At 41.4% G+C, this 18072-nt stretch overlaps 1 protein-coding gene across 1 annotated transcript in view; it reads left to right on the top strand.

Moving 5' to 3' along the window:
• The first annotated feature begins 5704 nt into the window (after positions 1 to 5704).
• LOC126413101 (myrosinase 1-like) overlaps positions 5705 to 18072 on the top strand; it is a 144485-nt gene continuing 132117 nt past the window's right edge. Inside the window, exons 1-3 of the mRNA XM_050082996.1 lie at positions 5705 to 5840; positions 6441 to 6571; positions 7366 to 7500. Coding sequence (XP_049938953.1) covers positions 5705 to 5840; positions 6441 to 6571; positions 7366 to 7500 — 402 coding nt within the window. The remainder of the gene's footprint in view (positions 5841 to 6440; positions 6572 to 7365; positions 7501 to 18072) is intronic.

Below are 18072 nucleotides of genomic sequence, written 5' to 3'. Positions count from 1 at the left end.
CAATTCTCTCACCTGTTGAATCTAGCAGTCAGGCGTACTAGATGTGTGGCCTGCCAGGCAAGTGCCTTTAATATTTGTGCATCGGAAATGTTAATATGACTTATCGTAGCCACTGTTACTGTACCTTGATAGCATGCCATATCGTCCAACTATTTTGCTATAATCTTTTCTTTTTAACTGTCTCAGCAGAATGGAATCAAATGCTGACTAATAAACTTTAAATATGGCCCCGTCTGTAACCATTTCCGCCGGACTCACTCCACCTCGGCAAGACCACATTCCCATTCTATTGCATTCATTTTAATCAGAGGTTGACTATTCCAGTAATAGGGATCTTATGGCAAAAATGTCTGAACAAAATGGCTCCCCTGCACTGAATAATCATGACCAACATTTTGTTTCATTTCGCCTCTTTCATTTTCTGAGATTCTACCACCGCAGTGATACAAAATTTCCTCCAATACATTTCAACATGAAAGAAAACAACGAATTCTCTGCCCAGTGAGCATGATATTATGCACACATTTCAATATCGTATGGTCTCTTAACGTTTTTCCTTATTACTATAGTGCACTTGCTGTATTGGTACGGATATCCACTACCACTACTCTCTCTCTCTCTCTCTCTCTCTCTCTCTCTCTCTCGCTCTTTCTTTCTCTCTCTCTCTCTCTCTCTTAAGCTCAGTCATTAATAACCTAGAGAATTTACTAAAGGTCTGGCTATCACAAAAAAATTCTTGCTTTTTGGTACAGTACTTGTAACTAAGTCACCACAATCAAATTACACAGATTAAACCTGTAAGGTAAAACAGTACAACCGACTTTCGCCAGTACGTATCACATCTTCCCCACGACGTAATTGCAACCCAGCTTAACAAGTCACAGACCTTAGGACTAAATTTGACACGTAACCTTTCCTACAGACATACCACATACTCTGGAGGATTTATGCTCGTCTCCCACTGCAATGTAACCCTCATTGTGTTGCTGGGCACATGGCTGACTCACCTTTTTCTCTCCCAGAGTATCAAAATTTCTAACTTGCTTCACAAGAATGTAATTAATAACGGTGATTTTGGTATCACGATTACTTAATTATCACACACATGGATCCTCAACTGAAAGTTTGCACAAGCACTTCTGTTTTCTATTGTCTCTTGGTCATATTGAAACAGAGTCAATACTCATCATGTGGAAGTGCTTGTTCCTAATTCAAATTCTGCACCCGCAATTCTTAGCATAAATTTACACACGCAAGTACCTGAGCTTAAAATTATCACACGTGGATTCATTGTGACCGTTGGTCACTTCCAAAGAATCCCAAGTTCCCCATAAGTTTTACCTGCCTACCTTTAAATGAATTTCCCATCAAAAAGATTTGTTTCCGTCGATATTCCGAAAAGGGAAATCATTATTTCTAGCTACTCTTAAATATTCCACATGCATACCATCCCTATATTCTTTAGTTTTACGGAGCACACTGAAAATAGGTGTTTCAACTGCAGGAACCAGCGACAGAGTGTCGAAACATGCCCATTCACCAGGCCACCCCACGCTTCTTCAGAAGTGGGGGAGGATCCTGTTACCGTATTGGTCAGCCACACTCCAGGCCCTCAAGTACTCTGGAATACTTCCTTTCCTTCTTTCTACGCAGCTTTACTGTATGGTTGATGATGATGGCCTCCTCTTGGGTAAGATAAGGAAACAAAAGAAAAATTCGGAGTAGGTATTAATCCATGGAGAAGAAATAAAAACTTTTAGGTTCGCCGATGACATTGTAATTCTGTCAGAGACAGCAAAGGACTTGGAAGCGCAGTTGAATGGAATGGATAGTATCTTGAAGGGAGGATATAAGATGAACATCAACAAAAGCAAAACGATGATAATGGAATGTAGTCGAATTAAGACGGGTGATGCTGAGGGAATTAGATTAGGAAATGAGACACTTAAAGTAGTAAAGGAGTTTTGCTATTTGGGGAGCAAAATAACTGATGATGGTAGTAGTAGAGAGGATATAAAATGTAGACTGGCAATGGGAAGGGAAGCGTTTCAGAAGAAGAGAAATTTGTTAACATCGTGTATAGATTTAAGTGTCAGGAAGTCGTTTCTGAAAGTATTTGTATTGAGTGTAGCCATGTATGGAAGTGAAACATGGACGATAAATAGTTTAGACAACAAGAGAATAGAAGCTTTCGAAATGTGGTGCTACAGCAGTGTGCTGAAGATTATATGGGTAGATCACATAACTAATGAAGAGCTGTTGAATAGGATTGGGGAGAAGAGAAGTTTGTGGCACAACTTGACTAGGAGAATCGATCGGCTGGTAGGACATGTTATGAGGCATCAAGGGATCACCAATTTAGTGTTAGAGGGCAGCGTGGAGTGTATAAATCGTAGAGGGAGACCAAGAGGTGAATACACCAAGCAGATTCAGAAGGATGTAGGTTGCAGTAGGTACTGGGAGATGAAGAAGCTTGCGCAGGATAGAGTAGCATGGAGAGCTGCATCAAACCAGTCTCAGGACTGAAGACCACAGCAACAAACCAAAGGTGACCAGAGGACTGTCTCAAAGATAGTTGCAGATTCTACATCCACTATCTGTAGTCAGCAGACAACAAACCATTCAGTCATTTCTCAAACATCGCAAAACTGTATATGGGGATCTATTTTTGAAGGAAGTGCACATATGAATAATTAAATATAGGAATTTCCCCTCTTTTCTACATCAGTATCGAGTTACAGCATATTGAATAAAATTCTGTTACCATGAAACCGCTGTTCTGACAAGACCAACGAAGTATGTTGTTCAGGAACGGGTATTCCCGTACCCAATGAGGAAAAATTTTTGTATGTCGGGTAGTACAGTACCCTTTCAGTACTTATTCAGGTCCAGTGGGGGCTCTAGTTACCGTATGGCATCGAAACTTGGTAGATATTTTAATGCATTAATGTGAAACCGATTTACATTGGAAAAGAAATTGGTTCCATTTGTGGCCACCAGGTGCAAATCTGACGCTGTACGCTGTTTGCATGAAGGTATGACATCCGTATTGTCCTTTGACAAACCGTAATGCCAGTGAACAGTATTGCTATAGAGAAGAGAGACCGTGAGCTCTTGGTGAAAGGGTTGTATGTAAACGGCAGCAATTACAGTGCTGCATTGAGGGAGCACTGCCGACTGAAACGTCTGAGCAGAGGCCCGATGTCATTAAAAGCTCTAATGGGTTAGCGTGGTGTGGCACCTAGAAGAGGAAGGGCTTCTGCCCCGGAACACGGTGGCCTTTGCATCTGGAGTGGTGAATACTTAGATCATGCTAATATTTTATCCTTTGGACTACTGTTACAATACTATGTTGAGCGTTTACCAGTGAGCGAACACTTTTGTGAGTCTATTCTGACGTACGCTGAATGTAATCTTAAGCCATGGCATGTGAAGTTTATGGCTTTTATACCAAATTTATTTATGAAGAGAACCGATAGGCTTCAGTTAATGTCATTTACCACATTGTGATGTAACAAGGACCACTCCCTCTGAAGAAGATATTTTTAGAAATACCGAAAGCTAGGTCAAGGGCTAAATAAACCTCTGATTTGCAAGTGGTTGGCTGATTTTTTCTCAGCCTCTTCAAACTCGTACAGTTGCTGATTCGCAGCCATTTTTAAAATTTTCAAGTAAGGAATATTTTGTGGTCTGTTTTACCTTAGTACCCATACAAGATCCAGACGGTGCAACAACTGAAACCTCTATCTCTTCATCTTCAGCTTGCGGTGTCGGCACTTGTAGCTGAACTGTCGTTGTTGGTGTTGGTCTGCGGTCGATCCCGTTAAGAACAGCCCTGTCACTCAACTGTTCATAGTTCCTCACACTTTACCCTACCTTTCTATTCATAACGAATACGACTGCCGTTATACCATTTTCTTCTTCCGTTGATATTACCGTATACTCAACCGACCACAAATCCTTGTATTCTCTCCATTTCACTTCACTGAGCCCTACTGTATCTAGATTGAGCAGTTCTATTTTCTGATTTTCTAGCTTCCCTACCTCGTTCAGGCTTCTGACACTCCTTGCCGCGAATCCTAGAACGTTATCCTGTCGTTGGCTATTCACTCTTTTTTATCATGGTCACCTCCCCCTTGGCAGTCCTCCCCCGGAGATCCGAGTGGAGGACTATTCCGGAATCTTTAGCCAATTGAGAGTTCATCATGACACTTTCAATTACAGGCCACATGTCCTATGGATACACGTTGTGTGTCTTTCATGTGGTTTCCATTGCCTTCTGCATCCTCTTGCCGTTGATCATTGCTGATTCTTCCGCCTTTAGGGTCAGTTTCCCACCGCACGGAGAAGAGAGTGATCTGGACCTCTGTCCGCTCTTCCGTCCTCTTTCACAAAGCCTTTGCAGAATTATGGTGACGCCTTACGTCGGATCTTCGGCCGCAGATACTGATTATTAATCAAAACTTAATCTGTGGCCGGTTTCGAACCAGGGAGCGAGGACGTTTTGATTACTTATCAAAGACGCAACCCCCCCCCCCTTTTTTTCGTTGCATTTGTTCGGTGCGGATGTCCCATGACATCCGTTCAAGTACAGTGTTGAGCCGTTGACTCAGTTTTTTTTATTACAGAGGGCAGATAACCCTCTGACCGAACACGCCGAGCTACCGTGCCGGCACCCCTAGAACGGGAATATGTCCAGAGAAAGAAAACAATCTTTTTCTATGGTAGGTGAGGAAGTCTGTATTCGCCATACTTCGGATACTCTCTGATCTTGGATGAAATTTCCTAACATGGGTCCTCAGTTTCTTTGCTCAGCAATTGGCTGCGAGTTTTTCTGCACCCTGCTGAAACATTTCAAAAGATACCATATATATTTATAATCCGAAACATTTCTTCTACTATAAATTACAGTTTTTCTGTGTGTAGCGGTCTGTTAGCTGGTACAGTACTTAAGGTGTAAAAATTACACACTTTAAGAGACATACAATCATACAAATTGCTGGTAGGAGGTGAAATGTCATACTGGCTACAAATTACCACAGCAATGCACGTAAGTCGCCTATGAACGGGTGGAGGAACAGCTTAACTCAAATAATTTTGTTACTGTGATGTTTGACTATAACACAAAAGTTTCCTTTGAAGAGGAAATTACAGTTACGCTAAAGTGCCGAATGTGTAAGGAATGATTCTCTATTCTACGAGAAACTGCCTCTTCGTAGAATTTCATCAATATGTAGATTGTCCCAAGGCACTTAAATCATTATTGTGTTTTTAATTTATAATTTGTACTTAGCTAATCTGAGCCACATGTTCCCTTGTAAGTATTGTCGACTGTACTTTTCTCGGGAATCAGTGTCGCTAATTATCGGACTCAAGAGTTTCAAGCACCATCGAGATGGGGAACTGGAGAGTATCCATCCGGTACTGATAATAAAGCCTCTACTGATACCACTGAATGACACACAGCTCCTCGCAGAAGTTTCCCTCCATACCTCTCCGATAATATCAGTGAGAAACACTTGTGCGTTACAACAGAAGTAATCCCAAAAGAAATCTGCTGATTAATGGTGATAAGAGAAAACTGACTAATGTATCTGCGGTTTTGTAATGATGTTACGAAACCACACTGTAACTACATTATATATATATATATGTATATGTAAACCTGCAGCAGCTCACATAAGGACACTGGGCACTGAGGATCATGAGGCTGCTGACTGCCTTCACGGCTGTGCTCGCCGTTGCTTCGGCACAGACAGCCACTAACCAGTTCCCAGATGGCTTCATGTTTGGAGCTGCGACAGCTGCATACCAGATAGAAGGAGCCTGGAATGAAGATGGTGAGTTTAGAAGCATTAGCTGTATTCCGCAGGAAAGTAAGAAGGAGCAAAAGAAAACTCGGTACTAGAAAAAGTTCCGTTAATATTTCCTTCTTAAACGGGTCCACATTCTCAACGTAATTCTTGAGAGCAAAGACTATTTTTAATATATCCGTGCAATGTCAAATTGTTTATACAAGATGGCCTTCATTGTATAATGTGTTATATCACATTACGGGCAGTTTCGGCCAGTGGCCACATCCAGATCCCTATTAGAAAATTATTTGTGGGAGAGAGGACAAGTTTTGGTGTCCCCGTAGAACTAAATAGCTTTTAAGTATCATCGTCGCAACTGCTCTTGAAAATTGCCACAGGCATAAATTGGCTAGTAATGTGATGTGACATTGATGCGATGAAGATCATCTTGTATAAACAATTTGACAAAGTTACAGTGTTTATTTAGTATGGTTTTAACATTCAGCCGTTCCCTTACGTTCAGTATTTACAACAGCGTGAGTGGTCAATACGTTCCATGTTGTTTCTTGTCCAAAACAAACCATTTGCAAATTTCTATGAAAATACTTATATTACGTATTGCAATGTTCTGGCATGTCTGTACAGGAAAGGGAGAGAGTATTCAGGACTACTTCTTCCACAACTATCCTGAATACATCACAGGAGACACCGGGGACGTCGCCTGCGATTCTTACCACAAGTACCAGGAGGACGTGCAGATGCTGAAGGCTCTCAACGTAAGTACATTTTTCAAGGCGAAGAGGACTGTTCCCTGTTTTTTTCTCGTGACTGCAACACTATGTATCTCCTCATTTTATCTTCCATTCATTCGACATAACAAAACGCCGGTGACGTACTTATTAATTTTATGTGCGTATGAAGTGTTGTGCATCTACAGAAAACGGGGCGTAGGTTGGTTTACAGGTATAAGTTGCTTTGGATATACACTTAAAAGTGAAGTAAATGTTGAACCTCAATTACATGGCTCTGTGAAAAAATTCCTTATCAGTTACTAACGAATGACATATTATTACGCATATAGTACTATGTAAGTTGTGTGTGTAGATCTTAATTTTCAGTGTTCACTATCGCATCCATCCGTCTATTGAATAACTGCAAGGTAGTCTTGTTGTGTGTTATAAAAATTTCCCTCTCACGTTCTTCATGTCTATCACTGCACATTTCTAAATTTATTGATAAGTCACTTATTGCTCTTGAGAATGACAAACAATTTTTGACCTTCATTTCATCGAATTTTATGTTACATATCGCAGAGACAAGGAAGATTTACATTAAAGAATCTCAGGCTTTTTTAGTTTATTAGATAAAGCGTAAAAATATTGTACACAAATAACGATCTCTGTGAGACATATTTCGCTCTTCTGTGCAGCTGTCTTGTACTGTATTGGTTAATTGGGTGGTTGCCATTTCAATGTGTCTTATTTGTTGAGCTCAGTAAATTAATGATCACGTATCAGCTATCAATCAACAATATTTTAGCCGCAACTTTTAATACACTGTGATTGAACAGGCGGATGTATACCGATTTTCGATTTCCTGGGCACGAGTGTTGCCTACCGGGGACGTGGACGTTATCAACCAGGCTGGTATCGACTATTACAACAACCTCATCAATGAGCTGCTCGCCAATGGAATACAGCCTCTGGTAAGTAAGAAGTGACAGAATTCACAAAGGCAGTAAACTCTAGTGCATTTAAAAGCACCTAATATTAATATATAGGACCTCTGTAACTGATTCCAATACGGAACAAACAAACAACGCTGCTTTTTTTTTTTTTTTGTAGCAGTTATGGCAATGTTACTAGGGTACTTCTGAGACAGGCAGACAATATGCGAATTTTTCCTTGATATATAAATATTAAGGCTGAAACATGTTATCATTTCGGGCTACCTAACTAGGCACAGACCACATGAAACACATCAATTTTTGAAAGAACTGATGAACGATAATTTTGATTGTAACCCTTTCGGCACTTCGGATCGTGCGTTATGAACATTTCACATAAATATTACTGGGGTCATGGTAGAAATTAACAGCGATTGTTCCCAAACCTGCTCTGAGGAACGAGTTAGTTCTACATGTCTTTCAGTAAAGCGGTCATAGTGTGCAGGGAGAACTGCAAGGACATTACAAGAGATTCAGCCATACAGCTACATGTTTCCTTCCCCGTCAGGCAATGTCCCATTCGGTTGAGTAGAAAGGAATTGAGGTTGGCGAACGACGGAATTCTTAAACTAGAATGGAAGGAGCGAGATTGAACTTCATCCTTCTGAACTTGAATCGAATATGTTAACTACTTTGCCGCTTTCAACAGCGATAATAAAAGCAATGTTAATAGTAAAACAAATATTAGCAGCTGTATAGTGGTGTCAGAGGCCTATAGAAATTTCATGGTAGTAGTATGTACAACAATAGCGTCTAACAAGCAATAATAATTAACACCTAAAATTGCTTTGCTTATGTAAGTAAAAGGCCAATTGTGTAAAAATAAATAGGTGAACCTAGATTTATAACTAACATATATTCAATAAATGTGGTATTTATTTTAATCTAGTACAATTTACGAAGATTGTGTATGGATATCTTCAGAATTAAAGAAAGTGTTCTCATGTGGAAAGTTGCTGGTGTAAATCTCGGCCTAGGTTAACACTATTATAACCAACTGCATGAGTGGCACTGGGCAGTTAAATTTCAGGGAGCGTTGTGACTGAGGGATGAGAGAGGATGGCAGGCTGTTTCCACGGCATGATGAGGTGGCGATCATGTCCCTGTCCCGCAGGAGTGGATTAGTATTTGGTCAGCTGGTAGTCATCGTTTGATGAACTGGCTGAAACACGTGCTGGCACCTTGCTTATCTGATGTCTGTACTCAGCGCTGGGCCTGCAACAATACAAATGGTGCGTACTGGGATCTTGCATAGGAAACCCGTCTTCGATGAACGACTGCACCCAGGCGGCCAAGGCGAATGGCAAGTGGTCCTTCCAACAAACCATCAGAAGGCTGCAGCTGTTTCCGGGCTGCAACCCGCTACCTCCTAGCACGAGTCCAACTGCTACTGGTGCGGAGCAGCAAACCAATTGTGCTGTGGCATCAAGTCAAGAGGGTGCACTCACTACAGGAAGCAGGGTCGCGAACACACAGCTGCTGCTAGTGGCTCCATCTCTTCTCTTCATCTGCCATAGCCCCTGCGTCCTGGTGGTAGTGCAGCAAAGCAAGTGCATCGGCTACAAAATCAACAGTTATTTATTATAGATAGCAGTGCATTTGTGGTGCCTATGTGACTGACAGTCCTAGTCATGTACTCAGCAATACCCCTGAAATTCACATAATGGAGACATCAACTTGCTTCTGCATTCATTACCACTGGCAAGTTATATCTACCAGGGCTAATTCATGGCGCAATAATTTCACAAGTTTGGTGTGTTAACCCAAACAATGGCATGCCAAACTCTTTGGCCATTAGTGGGTAGTGCAATGTTACACACAACTTCTCACAAATTTTACTCTTAATCTGGTAGTGGTGCTACGTACCCGCCCTTCCTCCCTGGAGAAGATACCCTATCGTACGTCTTATATACAACATAAGTTCCTCTTAAAAACATCTGGCAGTGTAATTTTCAATATTCAATGACTAGATTTGATTTCGAACCCTACATGTTGAATGTCTCTTGATGTTCTTGTTTTCTACCCTTACCCCATGTAACAGATCATTAACTACTAAGAACCTTTCATTACTTTGTGCTTTTATGCTTCTGTAAAGTTGGCCAATGGAAAGTTGCTCAGGATCTAATAGGGATTCAGTTAAGATAATGGTTGGAATAAGAACAAAGTATTCTCATCGTAAATTTGATCAGTCCTTCAGCTTTATTTCTAATCAGTTGGTGGGCTTCTTCTACCGACTCTATTCTGGAAGTGTTATCTCATTAACATTATCTTGTAAGTATTACTATGTGAGTGGAGTTTGCCCAGCAACTTGATAATGGGCATGGACTGATGTCGGCATCCAGCTAGTATCCAGTACCAGCTAGACCAGGTCAAGCCATGGTCCATAAGAAAACTTTGTTACCCCGAATGATGAGTAAATATTTGCTTAAAATAAAGTATTTTCAATGTTTGTTGGCCAACTCGTACATTTGCCACATTCTGTCAAAACATAAGCTCTTGACAATTTGCAAACATTCCCTTTTATTCCATGGCCTTATATCCTCTTATATTCTATCAGATGCCATTTTTTTAATTCACTATATTCCTTGTCTAGGCATCCAGTCTACTGCGATCTGTATTACAACTGGATCAGTCAGCTGGAAGCCTTCCTCCTCAGATAAAAGAAGGCTAGGCAAAGCAGAGCTAGAGTCAGTATGGCTCTAGATAACTGAAGGTCACAGTTAGTCATTGTTGCCCTTCCTGACGTTGTTCACCATGCTGTATTAATTGCTGCACAGGGATTACCTCCACGTGAGTGGTTATTAATTGTTTCAGGTAGTGGATGAGGTCTGGTTTCTGTCTTATGGTTGAATAAGGTTAGGTTCTGCCTGGGGAGTATCTCCAGTAGTTCGTCCATCCTGTCGAGTTCGAGTTGTGATATGTTCAAGTGAGTATCTATTGTCATTGTGGCTCGTATTTGAGAAGTTAGCGATCTTATATCACATGCTGTCCCATTAATCAACTACCCACAAAATTTTATTTCCCACTGTCTTCCTCCTGCGGGCCTTCCTTGTTCATAGCAAGTCTCTACTTTTGCTAATACACTACCATATTCTGAATTAATCCAATCCAGACCTCGTTTCTGGAAATAAGGCGTCTCTTGGACCACGCCGACCCCTGTTCTTCGCATCAGTAACTGTGCTGTTCATGTTTTATGTATATGAATCACATGAGCTGAGCATACTGTAACTTTTCACTCACAGACATGGTTGCAACTTTTCCTTTATCATTACTGCATGACTGTCTCTCTCTACTCAGACATCAGCACCACACCACCTGTGTTCACCTGCGCCAACTACCCTATGACATCCTATTTCATCGCATACGAGTATTTGGTGTAGCATGTGCGTGACTGCCCAACACTGGGATCATAAACAATGTGTACAATAATACCTGCTCTATCTTCACTTCCACCTGGTCTATCTTCACTTCCACCAATGCCATATGATACTCAAAAGGGAGATTTTGCCCTCTAAGCTCCACGTCAGTCCCAGCTTTCTCACCCCAGACAGATACCGTTCTTGTCACAACAAGATGAGACTCAACTGTCCATGTAACATATGATGAACAGCTTCTGACAAGCTCGTCATCTCCACTCTCACGTCCCACATGCGGCTAGCGTTTATGGTAGTCTTGTCATGGTGACTGTGCATCCACTACTTCTACCTCATCACCTGCCTTGTCAGCTTCCAGAGCACATGCATGTTGTTCAACACTCTACTCTCTAAGCTCGCTAACTGCATGATATGCCAACCTACCCAACGCCTTCACTGCCTGCATTGTCCTGTTCAGTTCCTTTATGTCACCAGCATCTGCTGTTCCACGTACAGGCTTCAAAATCCTTTTCCTGATGTCTGCTAAACCATTGTTCTGCCGTCCTAATGAATGTGCAACCATCTCCACTGCTTTGAATCTTTTCTCGCAACTGCTGATACGCTTTATGCAATTTCTCACTCTCTCCTGACATTTCCCCAAGTACTCACTGTTCTTTGTTAACTGTCACAAACCAAAAAACACCCCCTCCAGTCTCCTTATTTCGTTCTGGAATTCCCATACATTAAATATTAAACTCAGTGTCCACTGACGACTAGTGATAACGAGATCATCACATATGGAAAACAGAACTCTTCCCCCCAGGAGTGGATTCCGCAGTGCCTCAGAGTACCCCAGGCGAAGACTTACAGCAGTACCATGAGCAGCATCTTCCCCATACTTGTTGCCAGTGTATATCAACCTGCGGACAGGGACTGTCCTTCCACCTTAAAACAGACTGCAGTCACCAGACACCATCTGTTATCAAAGTAATACAAAAGAAGCATATTCTAAAACTGAAGTGCTCCCGGTACCCCAAACACAACATCTTAAGCAATTATTAAGACACACAATAAAACTACGTCTCCCGTTTGCTTGATCTCAATGTATATTGCACTCCCTGCACTCGTTCATTTACACTTTAACGTGTGGTCCTCCACTACCTCATGTTTGCTTCTCCTCTGGTTCCACCTTTACTATCCTTGAGATCGCCTCCAGACGGTCTCTGAGTGATCATAGACATCCAATACTCTATTGTCGGCCTCTTCAACAACGGTAGCCTAAATCTGACCGAATATGTGGTTTCTATTACCTAATAAGAATCTTGGTGTCTCGTCCCGAATATTTTCGTCTCGTCTTTTGATATATAAGCACTAGACAGTATCACCCACCTCGCACTCTTTGTTGTGGTAAGCCTCATATGCATTTGACAGCTGCGCCAGTCTCTCCAATGCCTTGGTGTCCCACTCAGCACGCGCTTCTATGTATATGTGTTGAAACAATGAGGTGAGAAAGAGGAAGGCTGATAAAAATCAACACTAATAAAATTCACCTCACTCTGTAGCCAATCGACGTAAACAAACTTGCGCACCACGTTGCGGCGGCGCCCCAGTTACCAGCACATACTGAACATACCAACAGACCGCACGCTCGCTGCAGCGGCAGTATATCCACGTGAGGGCACGGCATTCGGGAATACAAGTAGCAAAAGCTGTCGACAAGAATACTACAGTCCAAGAACAAATAAATTAAGCCAACATAACTCCCGCTTCTTCTAACGTTACTCGCCAAACGGCGCCTTTATGAGCTAATGTTAATAAGCCAGCAAATTATTCATCAGCTACGCGTTTAGAAACTCCTTAACATGTTTAAGTAGTTTAAAACAAGAAAAATTTACAGCACTACTCGCCAACGAATCTCAAGGACAAAAGCCAACTCGAAACAGATAAAACGAAGACAACAACTTAAGATCCAGAAAACATACTTTAAATGTAAGGCCTTACCAATACAGATCCGTTAACGCAATCATTATCTTGAAGGATGTGTAAGCCTTAGCTCTATTACTTACGGTAATTAGTATAACCTTTTAGCCACCAACAAATATATCAAGGACTTCAGCTTGTTCAATAGGGTCTAAAACTATTCAAACACATATTAACAACAGCCTCCAAAATAAAATAAAATAGATGTTTAAGAAAAACACAAATCTCTAAAAAAATAATAAATGAGATGCAAAAAATTTTAAAGATGTATCTAAGTCTAATTAATCTTCCAATTTTACGCCATACCTTGACCCATAATAACCTCATAATTCCTAAAATCACACAAGATAACTTAAATACACATGAATGCTCTCTGAATAAATATAATTGTACCTCCTCCATCAAATTAAACTACAACAAATCTCAGAGAGACATTCGAGGCAGGAACTGAGCACACAGGTAAATAATACAGGCTGTTGCACAAGAAGTGCTGCACAGTCCCAACATTTAAAATATCAGTCAACGAACGGACGGGCAAATCCGTAGTCACTGCAATCCAATCCAATCGCAGACTCACAACACCAACAACGACGACGATTTCTCCAAGTCAAATACTGTCTTCCTCAACGCGCAGGTGTGATTTTCCAATGATCTGGCCGCCATCAGCCAGCGTCGTACTCCAGGACTCGAGTCTTAACCAACTCCCCGGCGGGAACGCTGGGCCTTTTTTTTCCCCTTTCACGTCGCCACGGCACCGGTAAGTCCAGGGTCACTGTACTACAATCGCACCACCTATCGAGATGCATGTAAACCAGACAAATTATTGAGCCAATGATTCGATTGGAGCTATCACTGCTCATTAATAACTGGCGTTGTTTCAACCCATTCAGAAATCCATCCAACAAATGCTGACACATCGTAATAGCATTTTTTCAGCCTGGCGGCATCCTCTGATATGCTAAAGACTGCAGGGTAAAAATGCTGCCTTTGGTCAGTCATTCAGAACCATCTACAACTAATGGTATTCGCTTCTAAAAATCCATGATAGAAACATACGTTCACTAGCTCAAGTTGCCAAAGGTCTCTGTGGTGTTGTGTATGAGGTATGCATTTATTACAGTCTTCCTATTAAGATGCTGGTAACCTAAGCGTAATCTATATTTCTTGGAATCTTCTGTAGACGTTTGGGCGCAAGGACAATTCCTGCTCCGCATGGACTGTTACTTGTTTGTATTATCCAATCAGACAACTGCTGGTTAATAAACTCCTCCAAAACTGGTTACAAATACTGGAGTATTGGATATGGTTTCCTGAAGAATGGTGCTTCTTTCCCTGTCAAAGCTGTGTATGAGTAACTGGTGTCATAGGCAACGGAGCCCACGGAATGAATATATCCTCATATTCCACCAAGAGCTCCTCCCTTTAGGTGTTTCACCTTCTTACTTAATACAGACATAGTGGTGTCGTATGGCTGCTTATGGCATACCCCTCTGTGGAGCTATCCTCCTCTCAGATAAGCCCAATCTAAATATCAAGATCCTTTTCATAAACTTTACATCTTCAGCCCAAAACTGTCAATACTGATGAGTACTACTTTCCTGTCATCTCTCTCTTACATGTCTATAATACATTTTCTCCTTTTATAAAAAATATTTCTGAATCTAATACATAGTTAATTTTTAATGGTTATATTATGTATAACGTATCGAATGGTATGTCTGGCTTTAGCCCCGCCCAAATCGACGTCCCAGTGCCCTTTAGGATACAAACCTGCGATCAAGCCTTAATGTATTTGTACACGGTTTCATCGGACTGGCCACTATGATTGACCCAACTCGCGACAAATCAACGTTGGGTATGGCTTCCACTAGCTCTAATGTCTACCTACTAAGTTCCGCCACACGTCGCGTATTTTCAATATTGTCATGATGTTCATGAAAAAAGTCCAACCCCAGGATATTGCTGTAGCCCCCGCTTACATAAGACACTACTTCCACACACTGCTTAAACTTAAATGCCCCCACCAGAAAATCTATTTCCACCGACCCCAAAGGCTAGCATTATGACCCACCCTAAGCAATCTAGGGTGGTTAATTCCATCGTCTCTAACCTCCTAGATCCCTACTAACTACTGGCACATGCGCCCCTGTATCTGTTAAAATAAGATGTTTCTCACAACATCTAATATGTATTCTGTCTCTGTATACTTACTTTTTACATCTAATTTTAATGGGAACCTTCTTTTCTCCTCCCTGACCACCCCTACTTTTTTAAAAAGTCATCAGTCTTCTGACTGGTTTGGTGTGGCCTGCCAAAGATTCCCTCCTGAGATAATCCTACGCCTCCAATTATTTGGTGGATGAATTCCAATCTCTTTCTTCCTCTACAGATTTTACCCTCTGTAGCTCCCTCTAGTACCATGGAAGTCATTCGCTGATGTCTTAACAGATGTCCTATATTCCTGTCCCTTATCTTTGTCAGTGTTTTTCACATACTCTTTTTCTCTCCGATTCTGTGCATAACTTCCTCATTCCTTACCTTATTAGTGTACCTAGTTTTCTACATTCGTCTGTAGCACCACATCTCAAATGCTTCGATGCTCTTCTGTTCCGATTTTCTCACAGTCCATGTTTCACTACCATACAATTCTGTGCGCCATACGCACATTCTCAGAAATTCCTTCCTGAATTTAATGCCCATGTTTGATAATAGTAGACTTCACTTGGCCAGGAATGCCCCTTTGGCCAGTGCTAGTCTGCTTTCGATGTCCTCCTTGCTCCGTCCATCATTGGTTATTTTGCTGCCTAGGTAGCAGAATTCCTTAACTTCATCTACTTCGTCACCATCATCTTGACGTTAAATTTCTCGCTGTTCTCATTTCTGCTGATTCCCATTGCTTTCGTCTTTCTTCGATTTACTCTCAGTCCGTGTTCTGCAATCATTAGGCTGTTCATCCCATTCAGTATATCATGCGATTCTTCTTCATTTTCACTCAAGATAGCAATGTCATCTTCGAATCGTATCATTAATATCCTTTCACCTTCAATTTTAATCCAACTCTTGAAACTTTCTTCTATTTTCACCATTGATTCTTCGAAGTACAGATTAAACAGTATGGGTGAAAGACTACATCCTTCTCTTACACCTATTTAATACGAGCACTTCGTTCTTGGTCGTGCACAATTATTATTTCCTCTTGGCTCTGAGCACTATGGGACTTAACATCTGAGGTCATCAGTCCCCTAGAACTTAGAACTACTTACACGTAACTAACCTAAGGACATCACACACATCCATGCCCGAGGCAGGATTCGAACCTGCGACCGTAGCGGTAGCATGGTTCCAGACTGAAGCGCCTAGAACCGCTCTGCCACCACGGCCGGCCTCTCTCCCTGTGTCTTACCCCTACTTCTCTCAGAATTTCGAACATCTTGCACCATTTTACATTGTCGAACACTTTTTCCAGGTCGACAAATCCTATGAACGTGTCTTGATTTTTCTTTAGTCTTGGTTACATTATCAACCGCAACGTTGCCTTTACCTCTCCTATAACGAAACTGATCGTCATCTAACACATCCTCAATTTTCTTTTCGCCGGCCGGAGTGGCCGAGCAGTTCTAGGCGCTACAGTCTGCAACCGCGTGTGTGATGTACTTATGTTACTTAGGTTTAAGCAGTTCTAGGTTCTATGGGACTGATGACCTCAGAAGTTAAGTCCCGTAGTGCTCAGAGCCATTTGAACCATTTTGAATTTTCTTTTCCTTCTTCTCTATATTCTTCTTCTCGGCAACTTGGATGCATGAGCTGTTAAGCAGATTGTGCGGAAATTCTCGCACGAGTTAGCTGTTGCAGTCTTCGGAACAGTGTGGATGATATTTTTTCGAACGTCAGATGGTATGTCGCCGGATTCATACATTGTAGACTCTAACGTGAATAGTCGTTTTGTTGGCACTTTCCCCAGTGATTTTGGATAGTCTTCTGAAATGTTATCTATCGCTTCTCCCCGGCTACTGGCAGATAATGGAATGTTCCACAGCACCTTCCCACAAATCTTACTCCTAATTTGGTAGCAGCCCTACAGTATCGTGTGGATGGCACTATTGTCTTGTTGGATGTCACGTATCGTCATTCACTATTTCAAATAAGAAATTTAACGAGATCGTGATTGCTTAATGAATGACTTGTGTTGTTAAAGGGATTCAGGGAGAAGGGTGAGTGAAACATGGCTCCAACACGAAATCTAATCAGGTCCCCTACCACCAAGGTGGCAACCGAGCTTAACGTTCCTATCCAAATGACGGATCCTCTGTGTAGTGCACCATAACCGTATTAAACTATGGAAAAGAGGTTGAACTCAAGTCAATAGTACATACTCCATTCAACAAGAAACTGTACACCACAGTTCCTTTCCCGTTGCAGTTTTCCCTAGTGACATTGATTTTTCCCACGGACTACATCCGAACAGTCACACCAATTCGACTGCACTGCATATTAGTTCGTTCTCTATCTCTGACGGCACGTTTTGGGTGCTCTTCACAATTTGGAACATACGCAAAAAATTTCAGTAAAAGTAGTAGAAATAGGGGAAATGTTACGTATTTCAGACACATCACTTAAAGTTAGTCATTGAATACTTGGACGCTGAAATAAATTGTGTACTGTCATGACCTTCTTGTCAATATACATTATAGGTCCTGGTTGCGGCAGTAAACAGACGAAATACAAAGATCTAATCCCAGTCAAGCAAACGATTGTATTGCTACAAAAATAAAAGAAACTGTAACGTTAAATCGTTTTCTGGCAGAAACATTTCACGCTGTCACGCTTGCGTTCAAGTTGTGGGCGTCATTAGGCATAAGAAACGTAGCAGACTGTCTTGGATATTGTAAAGGAAGACACACAACATTTTATCATAATTTTTGTCAGTTACACTGTGTGGAACTTATAATTGAGCAGACTTTTTTTCTATCGAGGAGAGCTACACAGCTATAAATAAAAACATGCAAATTTAATTCCGATTCACTTACTTTGCACACCTGTTTTTCCACAACCGATTCGAAGGCGGTCATATTTTATTTTAACTTCCAGTGAACTTCTATCCTTTTCGCCAACAACGCAATAAAAATCAATCGCACAGGTTGCCAGCGCCTATTTTATATCAGCTCATAGGTGCAATGCCCAAGCTAGTACCTTGCACGTGGGGTGCTTCATGCTACAT

Source organism: Schistocerca serialis, chromosome 7 (genome assembly GCF_023864345.2).
Source record: "Schistocerca serialis cubense isolate TAMUIC-IGC-003099 chromosome 7, iqSchSeri2.2, whole genome shotgun sequence".
Taxonomy (NCBI): Eukaryota; Metazoa; Arthropoda; class Insecta; order Orthoptera; family Acrididae; genus Schistocerca; species Schistocerca serialis.
This window is presented reverse-complemented; position numbering and strand designations above follow the sequence as displayed.